Below are 22,503 nucleotides of genomic sequence, written 5' to 3' on the forward strand. Positions count from 1 at the left end.
TACATGATCGCCTTTCACACAGGTAACCCTGAGCAGCATCCCATTCTGAGCCATTCCCAAGCAAAAGGCATGCTTAAAACAGTATACACTTTTGTTTGTTTGTAAAACTGGATGCTTCCTTAAATGATTTGTGATTATTGTAATTGGTAACTGGTACCCTTTCATATTTTCTGTTACCTTCTTACCAAATAGTATACACTGTGAAACATGCAAACTCATCAAAGTGTTTTTTTCTAATCTCTGATATGCAAACAAACACTTGTGTGTAAGGTGGATGTCATGACCATTTGCAGTATTTACACATAACATAATCTTTAATCTAGTCTATAATCCACTAAAGATCGGCCTTCAGCATGGAATGAAAACAGATCCAGTAAGTCTGTGATAACTGTGTCCTTTCTCTTTGATGACTGCTGACAGCGGTCCACATCATTGCCCACTTGTTTAACTTTGAGCGGTTCATGGACGCCCAGCTGTTAGGGAACAGCAGCCAGCTCCCTTACGTGCTCTCACAGATTGGCAATGGGGACAACCACTCCTACATCAACCCTATTCGCAGCAATGGAACTGTGAGTAGAAATGATTAATATTTTAGAAAACGTAAAAACATTGAGTTCTACCGAGGAGCTATACATAGGCTATAGATATACATAATCAAACCTTCCTTGGCCAAGCATGCTATGAAACTGATAACTATTGAACAATAATGGTTTGTACAGCTCATGCCTGTCATGTAATAAGTGATAATATAAGTGCCTGTTGTCTGAGACTGTAAGAGCTGTGGAGGGGAGGGGAAGTGCTGACCACAACCCTGTTGGTAGGTGACGGGCCAGAGAGAGGAACAAGAACAATTTTATATTCAGAGGAAGCTGAGGATGACCAACATGAGCGCATGGCCAACCCACAGTCTGGTGCATCAGTGTGCTGTTATGGTTGTGTAATCATGCTGTGTCCATATGCTGTTGCCATGGTGCTTTGATACCCTCCCCCCACCCCCCACCCCCCAACTCCCACCGCCATGATAGCAAAATCCATAAATAGCGTAGAAGAGCAGCATTCCAATACAAGAGCCTCTCATCATGGTGATTTATAATGCAGATACCAGCAGGTGATGAACCTGTCATTCCCGGTACCATTAATCACCGTAGGCCTGCATTCTGACGACACTCTAAAAAGTCTGGTCTGATTGTGAGGGGAGACTGGTGATGTGTTTCACTGGTTTGGGGGAATCGTGAGTATCTCTTTGTTTGTATTGCATCTCCCAGAATCCAACCTATGTGATGTTCACCACCATTGCTGGCCTGACGGGAGTGGTCATCACCTTAGCCCTCATCCTGATCATCACCTCTTCCATGGAGGTCATCCGGAGGTCATACTTTGAGGTGTTCTGGTTCACCCATCACCTCTTTGTGGTGTTCTTCATCGGTCTAGTTCTGCATGGAGTAGGGTGAGTGTACACCTACACATACACATCCCCCATAGCAGGGAATGTTCAATTCAAATGGATATATGTTGGTTCTAATGCAGTAAATCATTTTGAGAAGAAGTTCAGTTAAAAAAGAGTTTTGAATGTATAATGAGGTATACTGACTGTCTCATGAGCCAACAGAACCATGAAGGTAACGTGACATTTCTGTTGTTTTGGAAAAGACGCATTGTACGTGGCCAACCCTTAGCTGATCTGGACAAGCATGACCCCATCAAATGTGCTAAACTCTTTGAAAAATGGGGACGAAATCTATCCTGCCCCGAGCCTCAGTTTGCTGGAAATCCCCCAGGGGTGAGAGGAAGTTTCACTCAGATCTCTGATTATAGAGAAGTCAAATGTATTTATTTGTTTTTTATTTATAAACAATTTTTTATCTTCCTTTTTTAGACATGGAAATGGGTGGTGGGGCCTATGTTTCTCTACCTGTGTGAAAGGATTGTACGATTCTGCCGCTCACAACAGAAGGTGGTCATCACAAAGGTCAGCCCATTTTGTAGCCCATAAAAATGGCAGCATGATACAAAGTAGTTCCTTATAATGCTCCTTTTATCCAAAATGTGTTGAAGCAAGACTGAGAAGAGATGACAGATGCTTTACCCCGTGGTCCTCTCCTCTCCTCTCCTCTGCTCCTGCTGTAGGTGGTCATGCACCCATCCAAAACGCTGGAGCTGCAGATGAGGCAGAAGGGCTTCAAGATGGAGGTGGGCCAGTATGTCTTCCTCCAGTGTCCATCTGTCTCGCAGCTGGAGTGGCACCCCTTCACCCTCACGTCGGCCCCGGAGGAGGACCACTTCAGCGCCCACGTCCGCATTGTGGGTGACTGGACTGAGGGCCTGCTCAAAGCCTGTGGAGGGGACAAGAACGAATTCCAGGAGGCCTGGAAAATGCCCAAGTAAGGCCCTTAGCAACGACTTTGGTCACAGGTCCATGCCAGGGCTGATAGCGTAAAGAGGGTTACCTTCAAGGCAGTGCCAGTCTGGGGGAAAGTATGTTCTAAATGACAAAATATTCATAAGTGTTATCTATTAAATTGAACCATTTGGAGAAATAATGGGTATGTGGAAAGGGACTTGCAGCTTGAGGATCAGTGAACAACTATAAATAACTGTCGAAAACAGTTGGGTTCCATAGCAACGACTAGCTAATGTGGGGCATGGAAATTGATTATTGGGTTTCAGCTTTTTTTTTTCTAAATGTTAAATCAATGAATCAAGTGGAATGAGTAATGGACCTTTGGGAACATTGACTACTATTCATTTAAGTCAGTGTTGTGTTTCCTGCCATTATTAGCAAATATGGGAAAGTTTAGACCTTTTGCCTAAAAAGAGGAACAGTGTTTTTGCAATTTCAGTGAGACATGAAATTCTGTCACTTTCATAATAAGTCTTTTGTTTTCCGAATGGCTTTTGTTAACTTACAAAGAACCAATGGCAAGTAATGTGTGTATTTCTCTCTGTTTCAAGGATTGCAGTGGATGGACCATTTGGGACTGCGAGTGAAGATGTTTTCCAGTATGAGGTGGTTATGCTCGTGGGTGCTGGGATCGGAGTCACCCCTTTTGCGTCCATCCTGAAATCTGTGTGGTACAAACATGTCCAAAACAACACTAACGTCTTCACAAAGAAGGTGAGCATTTTTCCACATTCTCATAAACATATACACTTTAAAACGTATTCCTATCAAATCAAATCAAACTTTATTTGTACGGAGCATTTCATAACAGGAGGTAACACAATGCGCCTCACAGTAGTAAAAAAATGGGGGGGTGCAAACACTTGTAAAGACAGTGTTTGTAACCCTACCTCCCTAATCTTGCTTTTACAACACTGCTTTACCAAACGATTACCAAATTAGATCTCCGGTGCCTACCTAGTATTGAAGCAGCCCTTACGCACTGCTTACACCAGATCTTGCCCCATTTAATGCTGCTTGCCATGAACCTCTCTCTGCAGATCTACTTCTACTGGCTGTGCCCAGAGACGCAGGCTTTTGAGTGGTTCGCTGACCTGCTGCAGAGCCTGGAGGGCCAGATGGTGGAGAAGGGCATGGGGGACTTCCTCAGCCTCAACATCTACCTCACCAGGTGGCAGGAATCAGAGGTCAGGAATCAGTGTTCTCCCCCCTGGTGTTATCTGGGGTATCTGGGCTCGGTTTCCTTAAAGGAAGAAAAGTGTTTTTCCCAAGAATCATTTCCATTTGTTTATGCGTCTGTCATTCTGTTAATGTTCAACTACAAGCAGTCTTTCCTGAATTCCTGCTAATCAGGGAATCATATGTGAGTCATGTGTTTTATGGCTGTTGGACGTGTCTCCCTGCAGGCCGCTTACTTCTGGGGTCAACACGAGGCTGAGAATGATCCCATCACTGGCCTAAAGCAGAAGACCAAATATGGAAAACCCATCTGGGTCGACGAGTTCCGTGCGATTGGGGCAAATCATCCAGAGTATGTTCAGCAATGTGGCACACCTTCCTTGCAGATAAAGAAATAGCACGAACTGATATCCAGGCTCAGTATATGGTATTGATGCATAGGAGGGTGGGGTTCCCCTCTGACAGCTTCTTTTCTTTTCTTTTTCTTCTTTTCTTTTGAATAGATCAAAAGTGGGTGTGTTCCTGTGCGGCCCACCGGCTCTGGCTAAGACCCTGGAGAATCAATGCAAGTCCAACTCTGAGTCTTCGGTCACGTTCATCTTCAACAAGGAGAATTTCTGAGATCCTTTTCTTCCTTTGCTGCTTCAGACATGTCAGTGCTGTGAAAGATATCGGCAAAATAAGTCAGTGGTTGTCGAGGCTCTTGAAGCGCATTGTGTTGCCTCTTGGTCTGAAGTTTGATTGGATTTGATTTGAAGGCTTTTAACAGGTCAGGGAAATAGAGCACGAGTCCGAGTAGCTATACTGAAAAGATAAATACCTTGAATTATTGGACCTTTAATGCTAAGGACAGCACACGGAAGTCCTACTTGCGTAATAGTTGATGTGTGCATGAAAGCATTCAAAGTGTTATAAATCAACATCAGCCAGATTTACTTGAAAGATAAAGTGACAGACGCAAAGGCTTCACTGAGCTAATTGTTACAGTTGAGTGTCAAATGCAACACTGATAAAAATGTTAAGAGCTTGGAATTATTAAGCACTTTATGAATTGTGGGTTCAAGATATCGGTCTATGATGTTGGAGCTGTGAGCTTTGAACTGTAATGTACTCAATCACTGTCCACAAACATTTCAATTATGTTTTCTGTTACAACTATTCACATGCATTTAGTAACGTGTAAATAACATAGTAACTCATTTTACACAATGTCTTATTATTCCAATGTCTCAATCTGCTTGTGCATACATGTATTCATACGTATCCGAACCCCACTTTTGGGCATTTTCTAAATATTTTGCTTTACTATTAAGGTGTAAAAAGGAAATAAATGAATTTGCACATGCAAAGAAATTAATGCATAAAGGAAATTCTCACGGCTGATGCTTTTCTTTCACCATTGTTGTGAAATATAAAAAACAGCCTCATTACACAAACGTTGTGAAATTCTCTCCACCACAGTAGCTACTGGCTACCTGTTTCATTCCTTCTGCTTGTACTGGTGGAAAGTCCGCTCAATTGGCTCATAGCATTGTTCCTCTTTTTTGAATTTCACTTCTATTCTTGTCCCGTCTTTACCCTGTGTGCACTGGTGAGTTTAGTGAAGTGTGGCATACCAACTGCATAGAGTTCAAAACAAGCACAGCAAGGATAATGACTGATGTTACAATTCTGTTTTGATTAAATGGTTTCATTGTTGTTATAATTTGTGAAATAAGTGGTCCATCTCTATTTTAGCTTTGCTTTTGGGATCAGGATGAACAGGATATTTGCAGTTAAACAATAAAATTACTCTTGGACAATAAAAATAACAGAGAATTTACAGAGATCTTTTATTTTACATAATGTGTCACTTGAACTGAGTTTGACATGATGAGTTTGTTTACAAACCAAAACAGGTTATTCAATGATGAGGTGGTCAAATACATACATTTCCAAGGGCAAAAATAAGAGGAAGAAGGGTTGGGGCGGTGAAATCCCCACGGTTTTGTATTTCCTTGTCAATTTTACCACTATCGTTTTGCATTTTTTTTTACTCAAGCATTTGTGCCGTTGGTATTTCATAAAGGCTTAAATGACATGAGTTAAAGTCTTAGGGGTGAGTCATGAATAAATTAGATTTGCACCTTTCCTCTCTGCATCTAAACTTCAAAAAGCAACAACACAAGTTACACTTCAAACTGAATAAATCCCTCTATTAAAGTAATATACATATTGGCCATCGCATATGTGCTAAGCAAGAAGTCAGCAAAACGTCCCCACACCCCAGAGTTTAAATAATAACTGCCATGGTTACTGTACACTAGCATGAAAGACAAGCACTGCAGCAATGTCATGTACTGTACGATCAGCTGCGGAGGACGCACAAAAGAAATGGCATCTTCCAGGGGGGGAGGGGGGGTTGTGTTGTGTTGTGTTGTGTGTCAGTCTGTGGAGTGTCGCCAGACACTGAACATTGTTCAGCTGAACAGCCAACTGTTGAAAGCGTTGGTGTTTGCTCCCCTTGTGTCTGTGTGCGTGTTGGTCTCCGTCGCTCTCAGGCATGTGTTATGGCTGGCCAGGGTGGTTAGAGGGCCACGGCCACGGCGAACACACTGACCACGCAGTACATGGTGCGGTTCTCCCATCTCACCGTGCAGCTGCCTGCAGGGGGCAAAACAAGCACCGTCAGGCATGGGGATTAACTGATGTAGCAAGAATTGTTCAACTTCCTTCCTGAACTTTCTAGGAGGCTTGCGTGTTCCACTGTTAACTGGGTCCTTTTAACCAAACAGTACAATCCCATATTCCAGAAGCCGTGATGGTTCATTCTTTTCATTTGTATGATCAAAACAACTGAAATATACCAACAATCTGCAGAACTCCATAAACACACATCATGCTGTGACAGCGTTTTAGTTACATCTCCAAACAATTCAATATTTTGCTTCAAATAATTGCTTCTTCAATTTCACACATACAACAATGTGTTAATGTGTGTGTGTGTGTGTGTGTGTTTGTGTGTGTGTGTGTGAGTGAGTGAGAAAGAGAGAGGAGAGAAAGAGAGAAAAAAGAGAGAGGAGAGAGAGAGAGAGAGAAAGAGAGAGAGAGAGAGTTTTGGATAATTGCGAAACACTGACCATCAGTAGTTGTGTCCCAGTAACAAGAGCTGGCAGTGTGAAGACCAGCGCCACTCTTCTGCATGACAGCACAGTTCACTGCACCAAAACAGGACACAATTGTATTAGTGATGATGCACTACATCCACTGACAGCCTACCACTACAATCAGCGTTGTCTGTATTTGCCCTACCAATGTATTTGAAGGGCTTCCCCTGCTTGACCAGTTGTGTGAGGGAATGCTCCACGATGGTGGCCGTCCACTGGTTCACTTTGTTCTGGCTGTAGTCTACCCCTCCAATGATCCCCTCAATGCACTGAGAACAAGACAAAAACATTTGCTGTTATGCATCAGCAATCATCTGATTTAATAAAAAAAGGAAACAGAACTGAACAAGGGTAGCATACATAGTTGAATCTTAGGCACCTGAGGGTATTTAGCTTATGAGCAGGAGCTGAGCACTTTGTTCTCGGTTTTGCTCAAACATTACCCATGTAATTCAGCCATCTTTCTGGCTGCATATTGTGTGCGTTTATTTGAAAAGGGACAGTGTACATTGATAAACATTTCCCAAAAAAATGTAAATGCACCGGAATTAGCTAGGTTAGCTAGTTTTCATCCGTTGTCCCTTGACAGGGCATGACAAGAGAGATACGGAAATAAAAGAAAGAATGAGGCAGTCCCTTTAATAGAACTGGGATTACCTCTTTCACGGAGTTGCTTGCTTCATCAGGGTTGAAGGCCACCTGTCAGAAGAACATTCAAAGAGAGAAACTGAGTGTGACCTACATTATCTGTGTACCAACCTTTGGTCTGTCGAGCTTTGATACAACACAACTTCTGAACCTACTGTTCAGGAGCAATGCCTTATATTTATATGCTACTCAACAGGCTTTGTATGTAGATGTAAGTTAATTTCCCAGCTAAATCATTTCAATTGAACCTTGGAGGCCTGGAGCCAAGAGACCGGTCTCATCACTTAATTAATGGACACTGTTCTTACTCTCGTAGCATGATATGGTAACGGATAAGGGTCTTGTAAAATCATACTGTATATCGTATAAGCAGCTGACTCCTTGTTCGACCGTAATTTAACCCAACCTTACTTCCTTTATGTAGCATATGCTACGACATGACCAATCGACAGGGTTTGATGACCTTAGTCATTACAAAGTTGGTACTGTATTAGCTAAATATGCTAGTTATGCTAGCTAACTAGACAGCAAGCCAGATTTGACAGTCGTTGCATCAGAGACCCTGACCACACCCACTATCATCCTTTTGTTAAGTTTCAGGTGTTCTTCTTAAATAACAAAAGTAAAACTACCCACAATAAGTAATTATACTGTTACTGTACGTAAGTTTTACACCAACATTGCTGACAAAAATGACTGTCTAACTTGCTGTTTTTGAGCAAGTAGCATCCTTAGCTAAATGCTAGCTTGCCCGCTTATCGGTTTTGTGTTCATTGGCGACAACTAACGTTATACTCGCCCTGATTTATGACTTCAAAACAATATGATACTTTATGCATGCTTAAGTGGCATTTACCTCGTCACCAGGATGGTATTCCTCCATATTTCCCACTGGCAGATTAAATGATCAATGTAGGTTAGTAAACCTTCCAGCAACGTCTTCTCTATCGGTCTCAACCGAATCAAGACCAGTTTCCTGTTGTTAGCTCCTCAGTCAAGCCGACGAGTTTCAAGCTCTACCACAAGCGAAAGCAACGCACTTGGCAACATTGCCCTCTACTGGCCAAGGTTAAACATCGCTAACAGATGACAAAATCTGTACAACCTCAGTCTTCACAATATCTCCAGGGCCAAACCTTAACGGGGAAAGGATAAGCACAAGGCGTTAGGGATCCCCCACGTTTGTTTACTGTAGTACAAAACAGTACAAAGTACAAAACAGTAAACTGTTACAGAATGGTTTTTCACATCCAGTTACAAATCCCTAAATCTCAAGTGTTCTTTTGAATACAAACTTTGTAAAGTGCAAGTGTGCAGTTTATCCAGCATAAATAATAATTATATGAAAATATACATTTGTTATAAGAATATAAACCACTCTCCAAAACGCATGCACACACAGACAAAAAAAAACACATTACAGACACACCTAAAATACAAATCTAGAGTACACCACAGCAAATTATTATGTCTTTTCAGGTTTCAGTTCCATACTGATCAATTGCAATCCATATGAGAACATACGTACATACATTTAGGAATTAAAAGATACCCTCATTGACAGAATATGGATGAAACACAATCAGTGACTTTTAATAAAGAATCAGAAAATAAAGTTAGTGGTCATCTTGTAGGTTTGTAACACTCGGTATTGGTATGTAAGCTCCCGATGTTCATCCCAGTCGCCCCTTTGAGGATCATTAGAGGAGCGTGCAGGTGGCTGAACGTCCTTTTTTGCCTTGCTGGGTCTCGCTGCTGATGCCGCGCCCGGCATCTCCTACGCCCTGTTCAGACACAGAGGAGCCCTCAACGATCTGCTTCCCCGGTGAAGTGCTCTCCGTTGAGCCCTCCACCTTCTCCTCTGCCTGCGGCCGTTGGAACAGAGATCGCTGCAGACAGACATGGCAGTATTTATGTTAGCGTAACAGGCTAATAACTAAACACAAAGGCTCAGGTCAAGACTTAAACCTGTTTGTTGAAGACTTTTACTAGGGTTAGCTTTTTCATTCGGCTGTAATGGGTGTTGGTTGTATTTCCTGAGCTCTCGGTGTTTGAGCATACCCTTCTGTTTGATCCAAAGACGCCCCTTGATTTTTCCTCCTCCTTCACAGTCTGAGGCTGTTTGGTGGACTCGAGCTTCTCCTCTGTCTGAGGCTGTTTGATGGACTCGAGCTTCTCCTCTGTCGGAGGCTGTTTGGTGGACTCGAGCTTCTCCTCTGTCTGAGGCTGTTTGGTGGACTCGAGCTTCTCCTCTGTCTGAGGCTGTGGTTCTGGTTTCTCTTCAGACTCTAGGACATGAGAAAAAACATGTCCTCTTAGAACCCTCTTAGAATGACACATCCTCATTTCCACCTTGTAAAAGTGGCCAACATACATTTAACAGCACCATCTACGATCAACACACCTTTAACAGCACCATCTTGGACCAACACACCTTTAACAGCACCATCTGGGACCAACACACCTTTAACAGCACCATCTGGGATCAACACACCTTTAACAGCATCATCTAGGACCATCTCCTCTTTTTCTACCTCCGCTTCCTGGGAAATGACAAATGATGCTCGTTATTCCATCTACTTTGAAAGTTAGAAGCAATGTTAGAATTTTCGTCAATTTCCCCCTTACAGACCTGAAATTTGAGTTACCAACGTCAGTCCGCAACAGTTCTTTTCTAAGAGCATATAAGGGCTCAGGATATGTCTCATGTCTTAGTGAGGGCATAGGAAGGCCTTTGCGCTAACCTTAAGTGATGAGGTGTTGAGGCTTTCGTCTGGCTCTGCATCCCTCTTTTGATCCTTCTCCTCCTTTTCTTCACCATTCCCTTCCTCTTCCTCACTGCCCTCCATTTCTTCAACACCTTCATCATGTTCATCTTCTCCATCCTCATCTTCATTTTGATTAGTCTCCTCTGTCTCACTGGTTTCCTGTGAGGCTTTGCCTACAAAGTCCTGTATGAGAAGACCAATTTAGAGTTCAGATTTAGATGTGTGTGGACTAGAGACACCATATAAGCATAACTAGAGGGGGGAAGACACAAAACACAAACACACATTCAAAACAACAGGATTCCTTAGGATTAGCTATTTAGCATAGGAGCTTCGATCAGTGGTTGAAGTTAGCCGTCCCAGGTGAAAGGTGGGGCAACTACAAAGACTGACCTTCTGATCTGATTACTAGTGATATGCTACTCTAGTGCACAAGACAACACAATTAAGAAACTAAGGACTCTATGGTGCAATCTAATCTGACAGGGTGCTAGGTAAAAAGCATAATCTCACCTGCCATTTGGACAGATCCTTTTATGAAACTGTGTCTTTGAAGAACTGTTACTGTGCATGTGGCATGTGCATGTGAGATGTTGAATGGAGAGATGTTGCAATCCCTGGTAATCCTTGAATCTGTCTTGAAAGCTAGCTTTACAGTGTTATTCCCCAAAGCACAGACTTACACCAGTTTTCCTCCTGAATGTTTGGTTTTTCTACTTGTTTTCTACTTGGTTTTATCTGCTGTGATGAAGCAATTCTACTAATACTAATTGGCCATGATGTTAAATGTATTGTCAGAGTTGAAGTGTTGAAAGAGACGGTGGAGATGTGAGGTGGCTGTGGTCTGTTGTGTGCAGAAAGGAACATTTGTCGATATATTAACATTTGTTAACTTAGTTCTTTAAAATAAATACCATTAGACTATTAAGTTTGCAAGGTGTAAGGTGAATTCGAAACACAAGATAAAAATCAAATAGAATTTATTTAAGACAGACATTCAAAACCAAACAAAAGTCAATAGGCACGGGATATATGAGATCTGAGATGGTTTGCCTTCATAGAAGGTATGCTTATTTGATTCAATATCCAAAAAGAAAAGAAACAAATTGCGAGTTCCTCAGTATTTACAAGATTATTGTGTGTATTTTGTATGTGTATGTGGAAGTGGTTTTTGTATACTACGTATGAATAGATATTTTACCCTAGACAGCTGTGCGCATCTTTACCCTCAACTATTTAACTTAACTGAATAGTGTTTAATGGGATGGTTATACAACAACCATACAACCATACAACCAGGACCGGTGATTCCATTCAATTACCTTTGCCAATGTAATATGATCATGTATTGCATACGTCTACTTCAATTCATTACTGACACAAACCCTTTTTTAAAGCCTTGCTGTAGGAAAATATAAATAAGAGGAAAAATAATCATGGCAAAGCAGAGAAACAGAAAACAGAGGCAACAAAGGCATATAGCGTGAGTAACAGAGAAGACAGGCATGTAGCATGTGGGTGAGCATGTAAGAGATCTGGTGAAAAAGAGTAAATCAAAACAGGCCACTGGTATAGAAGGAAGGTTATTTCAGATTAAGGTACTGAGGAAGGACGTCCTCCCAGAACTGGGATTGCTGGGACTCTTGTGACCCAACATCTGACTGCTTTCTCCTTGAGCGTGGCCTGCCCTTGGCCGACGCCGTCAACCTAGTCTGTTTGGCATCTGGTTTGGTAGCCTTTCGCTGTTTTTGGATTGTCCCCTTTGGTTTTATTTCTTTTTCTTCTTCCTCCTCTTCTTCCTCCTCATTCTCAGCTTCTAAGCTACCTTCTTTATCATCTTCCTCCTCTCCTTCCTCTTCTTCCTCCCCTGCCTCCTCCTCTTCTTCCTCCTCCCCTTCTTCCCCCTCTTCACCCCCACTTTCTTCTTCTTCCTCCTCCCCACCCTCCTCTTTGTCCTCTGCCTCCTCCTCTTCTTCTTCACTTTCCCCCTCCTCCTCCTCTTCTTCACTTTTATCCTCCTCCTCCTCCTCCTCTTCCTCATCTGCTTCACTCTCCTCATCCCCTCCACTCTCTTCCTGTTCATCTTCACTCTCCTCTTGTTCCACCTCGCTTTCGTTCTCTTCGCTCTCGGCCTCATCCTCTTCCTCACTCTCCTCCTCATCCTCTGCGCTGCCCTCCTCTTCTCCGCTTTCCCCCTCAACTTCACTATCCCCAGCTTCGCTCTTACTGTCTTCCTCTGCAGATTCCTCTTCCTCGTGCCCTTCACTTTCTGCTTCTGTGGTCACCTCTTCCTCTTCATCCTCCCCATCCTCCTCCTCTTCATCTTCATCCACTTCTTCTGACTCCTCTGACTCTGATTCGTCCCTTTGGTTGCTTGATTCACTTTTGCTCTCCTCGTCCTCCTCAACTAACTTACTTTCACTCTCCTGTCCCTCTTCTTCTTCATCCTCATCCTCCTCCTCATCTTCCTCTCCTTCTACCTGATCAACATCTTCACTTCCTCCCTCCATTACCCCACTCTCTGATTTCTCATCCTCTTCTTCCTCCTCTCCCTCCTCTTCGTCTTCCTCTGCTAATGCACTCTCACTCTTTCCTGCACTGACTGTGTCATCTTCCTCTTCCTGGCTTGTTGCAGTCTTACTCTCCCCCCTCATCTCACTCTCCTCTGCGTCTGTTAACCCTCCGAGGGTGGTGTCGGATGGTTCCTCCTTATCATCATCATCATCATCATCATCGTCAGTAACATCAACGCGAGTCCCGCTCTCTCCCGTATCACTTCTGGTCTGTGCCCCACTTCTCACGGAGCCCTGCGCTCTTCCCCTGCTGTCAGTCCCTTCCTGGCTTTCATCTTCCTCCCCCTCTGTAGTCTCTCCCTCCTCTTCTGTTTCATCTCTGGATTCCTCCCCTTCCTTCTGCCCGCTGCTCCCCCTCTCTCTCTGCTCCGAGTCGGGCTCCTCTTCATCTGAGCTCCCTGGCTCAGGTCTGACACTGATGGTAACAGCTGTCCTCCTGCCGGGCTGGGCAGTGCTGGACTCCTCCTGGCTCTTGGAGGACGCTGAGGAGACCGGCCTCTGCTTGGTGAACCTCTCCATCGTGGGTCTCCTCTGAGGGCTGGACAGGGATGAGCCACTGTCCTCAAGCCTGGAGAAGAGCTGGATGCTTGCCACAGTCTTCACCAGGTTGGCTGCACTCTCCAGTTCCATGTCCTGGATAAAGGAGGACACAGCGGATAGTGTCCCACTTGGGGACGTCTTGGGCTCAGGTTCCAGCTCGAATGGCTTGTCCCAACTAGCGGCAAGCTTCGATTTCTCCCCACCAGTTGCGCGACCAGCTTCAGCTACTACGATTGGACCCTTGCCCTCAGGCTTGGCCTTAGTGGTCCGTTTACCTCCTTCAGGGAGCAATGCAGGAATCTGTCGCTGGTCTGATTGGTCAAGCTTCTTGACCAATCCAGGTTTTTCACTGCCTTTAAGATCCTCCTTCCTGGGACTTTCAGAGTCTCTTTCAGATGTCCTTTTAGCCGACTTGGCCTTACCTTCTGGAGGCTTACTCTGAACCCTTACTGGTTTACTGTTCACTTTTGGGGCCTTGGTTTCCACGTCACTTGGTTTAGACTTCACTACTGTAACTTTGGGAGGGCCCTTTGCTTTGGGAGCTTCTTTGACTCCAGAGGATTTGTTTTTTACTTGAACTGGCTCTGGTGTCAACAGACCCTTGCCACCTACCATCTTTCCAGCAGCTTCCCCTGCCGCACTCCTCTTTTTCAGTGACTGACTTTTGTCTTTGTAAAGCTTTGTCAGATCTTTGGTGGAAGGTTTGATTCCTGCCTCACTCTCATCTTCCTGGCTAAGTTCTTCACCTTTGGTTTCAGCGACCACAGATTTAGCTGTTGCAGATTTCACAGGTTTGGTCATCTCAATAGGTTGACCTTTCACCTTTGAGGACTTTGTCTGAACACCCACCCTGTTAATGTCCTCCACTGGCTTTTTGCTCTTGCCAATTTCTGCCCTAGACCTAGGCTCTGCCATGGGTACGAGAACATTCTCTTTTCCACTGCCACGTGTCTGAGGGGCCCTGTGCGGTGAGCTCCTACTGCCTACTGAGCTGTCAGACAACAGGGACCTAGAACTGGAGGACTTAAGTAACTCTGTGGGCAGAGCCCGTTTGGGGGTGACCTCATCGCTTCTCTCAGATGGAGCCTTACCATGCTTTTTCACAAGCTTAACTTTCTTCTAATCCCGGCGCCAGACAGCAGAGGATAAAAAGAGGGAAAGTGTTAGAGAAATGAGTGAACATGCAGAGAAGGTGATGAATGCTGGAAGGCAAACAAAAAGATGCAAGTCAGCAAAACCGAAAATCAGAAAAACAAGAGAGGGAGGATCAAAGGCAGTACCGCAAGGCAGCAAAGGATGAACAGTGGAACCCTACCCTATTCAGTGACTTTCGCTCCCTGAGAAATTAATTCTCCAGTCAGTTCATCAGTCACTTATCAGTAATTAGTGTCATTAATAGTTACTGCTTTTGGTTGATTTTTCAGAATTGTGTTGTATCTCTAACTCATTGATCACCGTACTTCATAAACCTATGGTCTATTCCTTCAAAAAACGAATCCAAGCAGGGACCTACTTATTTCCATTTCAGTGGTGGGTCTTACCTTATGCACAGGAGACAAGGTCAGCGACTGATCACTGGGATCCATCTTCATCATATGAGTCTGCAGAGGGACAAGACAAGTGATCATGTGCTTCATGCTCTGATCCCTCCCAAAACAACTGCTTTTTACTTCATATCTGACATTGTAGTGAAATTAATTTACAAAAGCACATACAGTATCTCCATGATACTAGACATGGTACTACATGAAACTTTCATTGCACAAATTGAATTGCATTTACATTCAAGTGATCATATATATCTTTGTGTTACTAAACATGAAATCAGCATATGCAAGCTGATATGAAAAATTGAGTTGAACAGCAAAAGAAACCTTCTAGATTAACGGTTAACTGCCTTGATATCAAAAGGATGTTGAAATGTTGGCTACTTACAACATTTAGTATGTCAGTGGTTTCACCCAAATCTTTAACACTTTCACCGTCATCTCCAGCTTCGACTGAAGAACTTTTCTTCTCTTGGGACTTTTTTACCTTTCCTGTCAAATCAGAAGAAACAAACTTCAATCACTATTGAAGCATTACGTTTACATTAAGTAAAAACAACCAAAAACGGAAGTATATATCATATATATTTATGTAGTTATAGTTTAGGTATTTGGTAAGTTAGCTTAGGTACGCTTTTGTCCAAAGCAACTTACAAAAATATTTGATAAAAAAAGAATATAGAGTAATAATAACAGTGATTAATGAAATATAATCAATCACATAACATTCATTGTCACATTCAAAGCCTTGCAGTATGTAATAATAAAACATTTTTACATTAGTGAGTACACCCTTTAAAACGAAGAAAAAATAAATGAACCAAGTCGAATCATAGTTCTTTGAGGTTACCTATTCTGGTTGATAGGCCATTCTTTTTGGCACGACCACGGTTCAGGTCGTTTCGATCCTGCAGGTCAACGGGCTGCAGCCTGGGTGGCAGGGTCTGACTGGGCACAGGTAGAGAGGTAGTGTTGAGGAAGCCCGACGAGAGCGGGGGAAGGGTGCGGAACATCAGCCCAAACTGCTCAGGGGATCTCTCCTGAAAGATGACCAACAAAAGACCAACAAATAAAGCAGAATATTGCTTCCGTCTATTCTGCGCTTTCTAATTCTATGGTTAGCACTGGTTTATATAACAGATAATAAGCATGGAGCTACAGTGTGGGTCAGTGATTAGGACTTTTATACGTATAGTCAAAATCGACAAATGTGCTATTGTATTACAGTTAGTACTACAGTGCCAGTGCAGATGGTAGGGGTCTCGGGTGCCTACCCTTTCTCTGCGCCGGACCCGAGCAGAGATGCTCCTTTGGAGGGTGGCTGACCCCATGGTGTCGCCCAGCAACTCCGTGTAGGGTTTCTCCCAGAAGTCCTCAGTCACATCATCTTCCTCCAAGGTCACTTCCTCTTTCACTCGGGATTTGGCAAACACAAGCATATGACAGCCTCCACATGTAACCTGTTCAATCACAGACACAAGCATGTACACACAAACACAGACACACACACAACATTAGACATTCACACATTCTATTATGGTTTTTAACAAAAAGATAATTCTGCCAAAAGCACCACAGGGAACATACAGCTTCTATGTAGTACTGAAGGAACATACAGCTTCTATGTAGTACTGAAGGAACATACAGCTTCTATGTAGTACTGAAGAAACATACAGCTTCTATGTAGTACTGAAGGAACATACAGCTTCTATGTAGTACTTAAGAAACATACAGCTTCTATGTAGTACTGAAGGAACATACAGCTTCTATGTAGTACCGAAGAAACATACAGCTTCTATGTAGTACTGAAGAAACATACAGCTTCTATGTAGTACTGAAGGAACATACAGCTTCTATGTAGTACTGAAGAAACATACAGCTTCTATGTAGTACTGAAGGAACATACAGCTTCTATGTAGTACTGAAGGAACATACAGCTTCTATGTAGTACTGAAGGAACATACAGCTTCTATGTAGTACTGAAGGAACATACAGCTTCTATGTAGTACTGAAGGAACATACAGCTTCTATGTAGTACTGAAGGAACATACAGCTTCTATGTAGTACTTCAGGAATCGGGGGCACAGGGTCGGCTTGAACTGGTTGGTGAAGTTCTCCTCTCCAAGCCCCAGCTTCCCATGTCGGCCATCTCCAAACGTGTACAGAAGGCCACACTCTACAGCCCCACACAAAAAGGATTTGTTAGCTAAATGCTTTCTTTGTTTTTCATGATCTGTGCATACATTAAGGGAATAAAAAGGTAGGGAGCAGTAAAGAGTTCTTTGGCTTGTCTTCATGGAGGAAGCCTTTCAGGCTCATTTCAGTACCTCTCCTGGGTCCTGAGGCTACACCAAAGATCCCTTAAGGATTATAAATAACACATTTATGGTTCTAAGTGGACCTGTAATAGCATTCATTTTCCAAATGGGACCTCTAAAGGAAAAAAAATGTAGTGTAAAGAAACATTCTCCATTCCATTTAAAGTTTTAATATCGACTTAATTAAAAAAACTCACTCTGAATTCTTAACTCAGAATCAGCAGAATATGTTCTAAGTGTTCTATGCAATGGCCTCCAACCTGTGATCACTGCTGTGTGGTTCTCCCCACATGAAACATGTCGGACTCGACCCTTGCGGAAATGATCCACAGCACGGGGTAACCGAGACTCAAAGACGAAGGTTCCGTGGCCAAGCTGCCCAAACTGGCCCAAGCCGAATGTGTACAGGCAATCCTCTGCAACACAGTAAAACAGAGTGTCTTCACTAGCAAAAGTGTAGGTCAACACAACCCCAGATGTCTACGCTAATAGTCATCACATCATTTTGACTACTACATTTTGACTACTGTGATTGATGAAATTACTTTTTAAGAGTTTCTGTCAAGTGAATTATGTGTTTTGTTTTAGACACCTTAAAATACATGCTTAAAACTAAATCTATGTCAACAGATGTTTTTTTTTTTTTAAATTTTTAATAGAAGCAGCACTTGACATAATGAATGGTGTGACTGAGCTGTTCTGCTGTTCATTTCCTCCTTGGTCTGTACTCCAGAGACTGCTGTTGCACTGTGGTGACCTGGGAGCAGCCCCATCCCCAGCATCCCTCCCACCTGTGAGAGCCACTGTGTGTCCTCCGCCACACGCCACCTGGACCACTCTGTCCGTGATGCCCTCCACCAGCTGGGGGACCCTGTGATTGGCCAGCTTGTTGGTGGGCAGACCCAGCTTCCCACTGTCCCTCTCCCCAAACGTGTAAAGCTGCCCATCAACTGTAAAAAGAGAGCATGCCAATCTGTTAGGACTCAGCCCAGTGGGTCCTGGGAGCTCAAAGAGAAGAGACGTTTCACAACGCTGGTCGTCAGTGGAGGTACAGCTCTTGCAATCATCCAGCTATTGTCAAGGTTCTGAAGGTATGCTGGTTGTATCTTTATATAATCCAATAGCACAGTAAAGTATAGTGTATTAGGATTCAATGAGTATACAATGCAAGCATATTTCAGTTTAATTATGCAACCAATAGCCAGCTAAAATATGAGAAAAACATTGAAGATACCTTTAGGATCAAATACCTTAAGTTAATTCAGATAGTTAATAAGTGTCTTAGAATGGCAGGTAATAGTATTAAAGAAGATGCCATAAAAACATGGGAGGAGATAAAGGAGATGTTAATATTTCCTTTTTTAAATACATAAAAAGACTCCTGTATGTAAGACTTCAACTGCAATACATAATTACAGATAGATAGTTAAAATGAAAAAAAAAGAAACCCTTCTGTAACCAAAGCCCAACTTGTAAGCTCACTAAAAAAAATACAAATACAGAAATACAGTGTCAACAAGGCCAAGAGGTTCAGGAAGAGGAAGTCCTACCGGTAACTAAGGCAGAGTGGTAGTATCCACAGGCCACCCAGGCAACAGGCCGTCCAACAGACAACTCCTGCGGTCTCACAGAGCTGCTCTCTTTTCCCAAACCAATCTGGCCCTCAGTGTTGTCACCCCACACGTATAGCGTCCCATCCTCTGCAGTCAGAAATATCAATACAAATGGTCATGGGGGGAATTTTTTTTTTCAATCATTCATAGACTACAACTTAACATGCATTGGCTACAAGTAGTTTGCTGCTTATGAATATGAATTAATATCTACACAAACAAGCATACCTGGAAATGTACCAAATGATAATCTTACGTGTGAGAGCCGCTGAAGTGTTGGAACCTGCTGCAAGCATTTTGACTGGCCCTTGCTTGTTAGAGAAGTCCACCAATTGGAAGGTACTTCTTTCTTCATAGTCCCCAAGGCCAAGCTGGCCCTCGTTGTTGCCACCAGTTGCATAGACATTCCCCTGGGCTACAGGCAAATATAGAACAGAATTACACCACCTCGAAACTCTTCTGAATATGGACATCGATACTGCACTAGCTACTCACTCCTACTGAATGCTGGGAAAATATTGACAATTTGTTGCTATTTTACATAAAATGATGTGTGTGTCTGTGTGCGCAATGTCAAACAGGAGTCAATTAACAGGTAACAAAAGGACAAAAGGGAAAATATTCCAGAGAGAATGCACACAGAACAACAACTGAATGTTGCAGTGGCAACTATATGCAACTTAGACACAAACTGACTTTCAAATATACTGTGAAATGTTTTCCCTTAAGATAACCATATGTGAACAAAGGCTCTAAAGATGCCACTATTGTATACATTTCAGTTTCCCTGGAGCAAATAAGGTTCCCGGTGTTCCAGATCCACTACTCACTTGTGTAAACAAGTGTGTGATTCCTTCCACAAGCAGCCAGCTTCACTTTTTCTGTCTTCAAAGCTAAAAAAAAAAAAAGACAATTACTACTGTTATGCACCAAAATAGGGAAAATATATTTATGAATGAATGAAAGTGAAAGAAAAGGCAAGTAAAGTACTACTGACAATACTCAAAATTGTGTCCCTGTGAATATGACTCCAAACATAAATTATTTAGACCATGACCTGGCTACAATCTGGGCTGTGAAGATACTGTGTGCAATGCCCCATCACTGTTGCTTTGGCTCTGGAGATTATGCAAGATTATGGGGACCTCCAGATTGGGATTAGGTAAATAGCAAATCTGTGTCTTTGTCTTAATATCTTTCAGTGGTTCATTGGCAGGCTTTATATTCCGAGAACATAGGGGAAAATATTGACTGCTCTCAACCAAATTAACTGTGTACTGCAGTATCTCAACGGTCCTGACACAGCTGGCTATGGCAGACAAGCAAAACAATAGTATTCTATTTTGAGACATGAATAGATGATGGTGTACCTTTCACACAAGTAGGCTTAGTCACAGAGGTCTTAGTTCCAAAACCAAGCTGTCCCCAGTTATTACTGCCGAACATAAAGAGCTTTCCTTTTTCTGAATCAGAAGGGGAGAAATTCTGTTGTGTAAATTGGCAGGCAACAATCGTACAATGTTGTGTTCATGCACTGGTCTGGAGATGATGAAGCCTATTTGAATGAATACAAGGACCTCAGCATTTTCTATGTATACATCATTTTGACAAATCCACATCCAAGATGTAAAGATACATGACGTCACCTGTGATGAGTGCTGTGTGCTCATCTCCACAACATATTCGGGAGGGTGTGTCATTCTTCAGCCAAAATCTACTAGGAACGTTGTCGGCGAATTTACTTTTTCCGAAGGTGAACACAGCACCTGATTCTAGACCAGAAAATTAAAGCATACAAAAATTCAATGGCGAGATGAGAAGACATCCTAACAATTACCAACTAATTAAGGCTCATATGAATATCATGGATCAATGACCGTAGAATACATATATTTTACGGTCATTGGCACGGATGATCAGACAATGTTGGAGATGTGTAATGTTATCCTTGCGATTGTTCAGTGCTAAATAACAATGACAGCCGATATTACTGATTACAGATGTTAACCTAAATTGAATAACAATCAACATTTGTCTAACCTAGACTCTCGTTACAGGACATACTTGCGTAAAATGTCAAATTCAACCATCGCGAGGAAGCTTGATTTTGTTCGTTTGCTGTCTCAAGCTAAGTTAGTTTATTAGAAGCAAATAGGCTAGCGGAACAGGCGATCAGTTTGCAATAATTAGCTACTGATAGTGAAATATCAGCACAAAGCAAAACGTAACATTGCGTGAATGCAGTCAGTATATTACCAGGTATTTCGTCCTCCGTCTCCCCGGCCATCTTTCAGGCTGCCGTTAATCAGCTTACACTACAGGTTGCTGTGATTGTGTTCACTAGCTACCCTGCCCAAAATAAAGGGCTGCCGCGCACTGTTTTGGTCGGGAAGCGACCCGGAAGTAAACATACCTTCGCCTATGGCAACCGTCAACCTAAGAGCTTGCCATGTTCGCTGTTTATCGCGTGAACGTGAGAGGTGCTAATGCAAACCGGAGAAAATGATAATTAATAGATATGAGGACCGTCTGTGTGATAAAAATCACATCTAGTCACATCACGTGAAGAAATTACAGTATATTGAAGTTAATTTGACTTAACAACCCAAACTGAATACCTAACTGATGCAAAACTGCTGTTTTAATCTTTAGTGCAAGCCTATTGTCGAGATGTGTAGTCAAATGGTGTTCCACCCTGAATTTCTTTTTCTCTATCATCTTTTGCTGGTGTATTAAGTAACTTTATGCCGTAAATAGCCTGGCAGCAGCCTAATGATTTTGACTGAACTCTGCAATTATATGATTCACAATTATGATGTGTTTCAATAGGGCCTAGTAGTGCATAGCCTATTTAGTAGCCTAGGCTACCATATTAAAGGCACAGTCTGCAATTATAATCCAATCCACTTCTTCTCACAATTCTGTAGCTGTCTGTTCTGTGTGCGCTCAAAGAAACTCTAGTGTTCGTGGGTTATACAGACCTAGCTCTGTAAAAAAAAAACTAGATTGCTCAACCACACTGTTCCAGCCAAACAACATGTTGCTTCAAGAGCACAGAAGGGAGAGGTGTATTTTGATTGGCTGTTGAGTTAGATGTCAACAACCGTTTTCCAGATTCATAGTTGATGAGCTGTTGGCACACACATAGTAGAGTTGCCAATTTTCAGGTAAGCCTACCAGTGTTTAGATTTACATTCAGACAACTGATGTAGTTCCAGTCAATTTCAATCGGTAATCTATTTGTAGCTGCATCATTGAGATCAATTTATAGGGCATCATAAACCTGACTTGAGCCTAAATTAAATTAGGTGCCTTCTGTTCCCTGAATATTCATTAACAATTTCTCAACACACACAAAATCAACATCATGTAGCTATGTTGGTTATGTTAAGATTATAAATAAATCTATTATATATTTATAATAGGATTATAAAGATTATCAGCCACATATATTTTCAACAACCTTGCATATTTGTGTTGCACACGCAGTACGTTTTCCAGACCATTACATTGCCAGCACCAGACAGTTTAAAACAAAAGCTATGGTTTGTGAGCATTTTAATCTAGCTACGAAGATTCATCACGGTATCCTGCTTTTACTGAATTACTAAAGAATTGGAACTGGGGCATCTTTTTATCTCTCAGTAGACCTGTATAAAATTAAGAAGAACATTTCTTTCTTTTACATTTCGTTGCCTCTGTACTTGTACTCTGTGCAATGACAATAAATTGAATCCAATCCAATTAAGAAGAACTTGTTGCTAATTACT

At 42.4% G+C, this 22,503-nt stretch overlaps 4 protein-coding genes across 4 annotated transcripts in view; 1 reads left to right on the forward strand and 3 right to left on the reverse strand.

Moving 5' to 3' along the window:
* LOC122131709 (cytochrome b-245 heavy chain) overlaps positions 1-5,391 on the forward strand; it is a 7,099-nt gene extending 1,708 nt beyond the window's left edge. The window contains exons 4-13 of the mRNA XM_042706357.1: positions 1-22; positions 421-569; positions 1,266-1,447; positions 1,651-1,780; positions 1,877-1,969; positions 2,128-2,381; positions 2,953-3,115; positions 3,442-3,588; positions 3,808-3,932; positions 4,084-5,391. The exon at positions 1-22 is cut by the window's left edge and continues 63 nt beyond it. Of these exons, the coding sequence (XP_042562291.1) occupies positions 1-22; positions 421-569; positions 1,266-1,447; positions 1,651-1,780; positions 1,877-1,969; positions 2,128-2,381; positions 2,953-3,115; positions 3,442-3,588; positions 3,808-3,932; positions 4,084-4,201 (1,383 nt within the window). The 3' untranslated portion in view covers positions 4,202-5,391. The remainder of the gene's footprint in view (positions 23-420; positions 570-1,265; positions 1,448-1,650; positions 1,781-1,876; positions 1,970-2,127; positions 2,382-2,952; positions 3,116-3,441; positions 3,589-3,807; positions 3,933-4,083) is intronic.
* Positions 5,392-5,398: 7 nt separating this feature from the next.
* dynlt3 (dynein light chain Tctex-type 3) lies at positions 5,399-8,375 on the reverse strand. The gene is made up of 5 exons (XM_042706359.1): positions 8,231-8,375; positions 7,384-7,425; positions 6,872-6,995; positions 6,700-6,777; positions 5,399-6,223 (listed from the first exon to the last, which is right to left on the reverse strand). Exons 1-5 carry the CDS (start codon positions 8,255-8,257, stop codon positions 6,147-6,149), a joined length of 348 nt encoding a protein of 115 aa, XP_042562293.1. The 5' UTR covers positions 8,258-8,375; the 3' UTR covers positions 5,399-6,146.
* A 164-nt stretch (positions 8,376-8,539) lies between these two features.
* On the reverse strand, positions 8,540-11,009 carry LOC122131710 (neurofilament medium polypeptide-like). Its single transcript, XM_042706358.1, has 4 exons — positions 10,119-11,009; positions 9,779-9,917; positions 9,436-9,662; positions 8,540-9,263 (listed from the first exon to the last, which is right to left on the reverse strand). Exons 1-4 carry the CDS (start codon positions 10,221-10,223, stop codon positions 9,075-9,077), a joined length of 660 nt encoding a protein of 219 aa, XP_042562292.1. The 5' UTR covers positions 10,224-11,009; the 3' UTR covers positions 8,540-9,074.
* Positions 11,010-11,105: 96 nt separating this feature from the next.
* Positions 11,106-21,122, reverse strand: rpgrb (retinitis pigmentosa GTPase regulator b). The gene is made up of 14 exons (XM_042706360.1): positions 20,990-21,122; positions 20,380-20,505; positions 20,104-20,196; positions 19,564-19,626; positions 18,990-19,148; positions 18,671-18,820; positions 17,912-18,070; positions 17,381-17,536; positions 16,854-16,978; positions 16,077-16,262; positions 15,653-15,842; positions 15,191-15,294; positions 14,797-14,856; positions 11,106-14,374 (listed from the first exon to the last, which is right to left on the reverse strand). The coding sequence occupies exons 1-14, from the start codon at positions 21,018-21,020 to the stop codon at positions 11,726-11,728; spliced, it is 4,251 nt and encodes a 1,416-aa protein (XP_042562294.1). The 5' UTR covers positions 21,021-21,122; the 3' UTR covers positions 11,106-11,725.
* Positions 21,123-22,503: the final 1,381 nt, after the last annotated feature.

The sequence above is a fragment of the Clupea harengus genome, unplaced genomic scaffold, assembly GCF_900700415.2.
Source record: "Clupea harengus unplaced genomic scaffold, Ch_v2.0.2, whole genome shotgun sequence".
NCBI classification, from domain to species: domain Eukaryota; kingdom Metazoa; phylum Chordata; class Actinopteri; order Clupeiformes; family Clupeidae; genus Clupea; species Clupea harengus.

Bases quoted from the DNA above. Each gene is read 5' to 3' on its own strand.
- LOC122131710 (XM_042706358.1), bottom strand. From the start codon at position 10,223: ATGGAGGGCAGTGAGGAAGAGGAAGGGAATGGTGAAGAAAAGGAGGAG. The intron at 9,918-10,118 runs GTTAGCGCAAAG...GTCATTTCCCAG, and splicing joins TCAACACCTCATCACTTAAG to GAAGCGGAGGTAGAAAAAGA. The intron at 9,264-9,435 runs GTATGCTCAAAC...GTCTGTCTGCAG, and splicing joins TCTTTGGATCAAACAGAAGG to CGATCTCTGTTCCAACGGCC.
- dynlt3 (XM_042706359.1), bottom strand. From the start codon at position 8,257: ATGGAGGAATACCATCCTGGTGACGAG. The intron at 7,426-8,230 runs GTAAATGCCACT...TTCTTCTGACAG, and splicing joins AATACCATCCTGGTGACGAG to GTGGCCTTCAACCCTGATGA. The intron at 6,996-7,383 runs GTAATCCCAGTT...TCTTGTTCTCAG, and splicing joins CAAGCAACTCCGTGAAAGAG to TGCATTGAGGGGATCATTGG.
- rpgrb (XM_042706360.1), bottom strand. From the start codon at position 21,020: ATGGCCGGGGAGACGGAGGACGAAATACCTG. The intron at 20,506-20,989 runs GTAATATACTGA...TTTCTGGTCTAG, and splicing joins GACGGAGGACGAAATACCTG to AATCAGGTGCTGTGTTCACC. The intron at 16,263-16,853 runs GTATGTTCCTTC...GTGATTGAACAG, and splicing joins TGAAGTACTACATAGAAGCT to GTTACATGTGGAGGCTGTCA.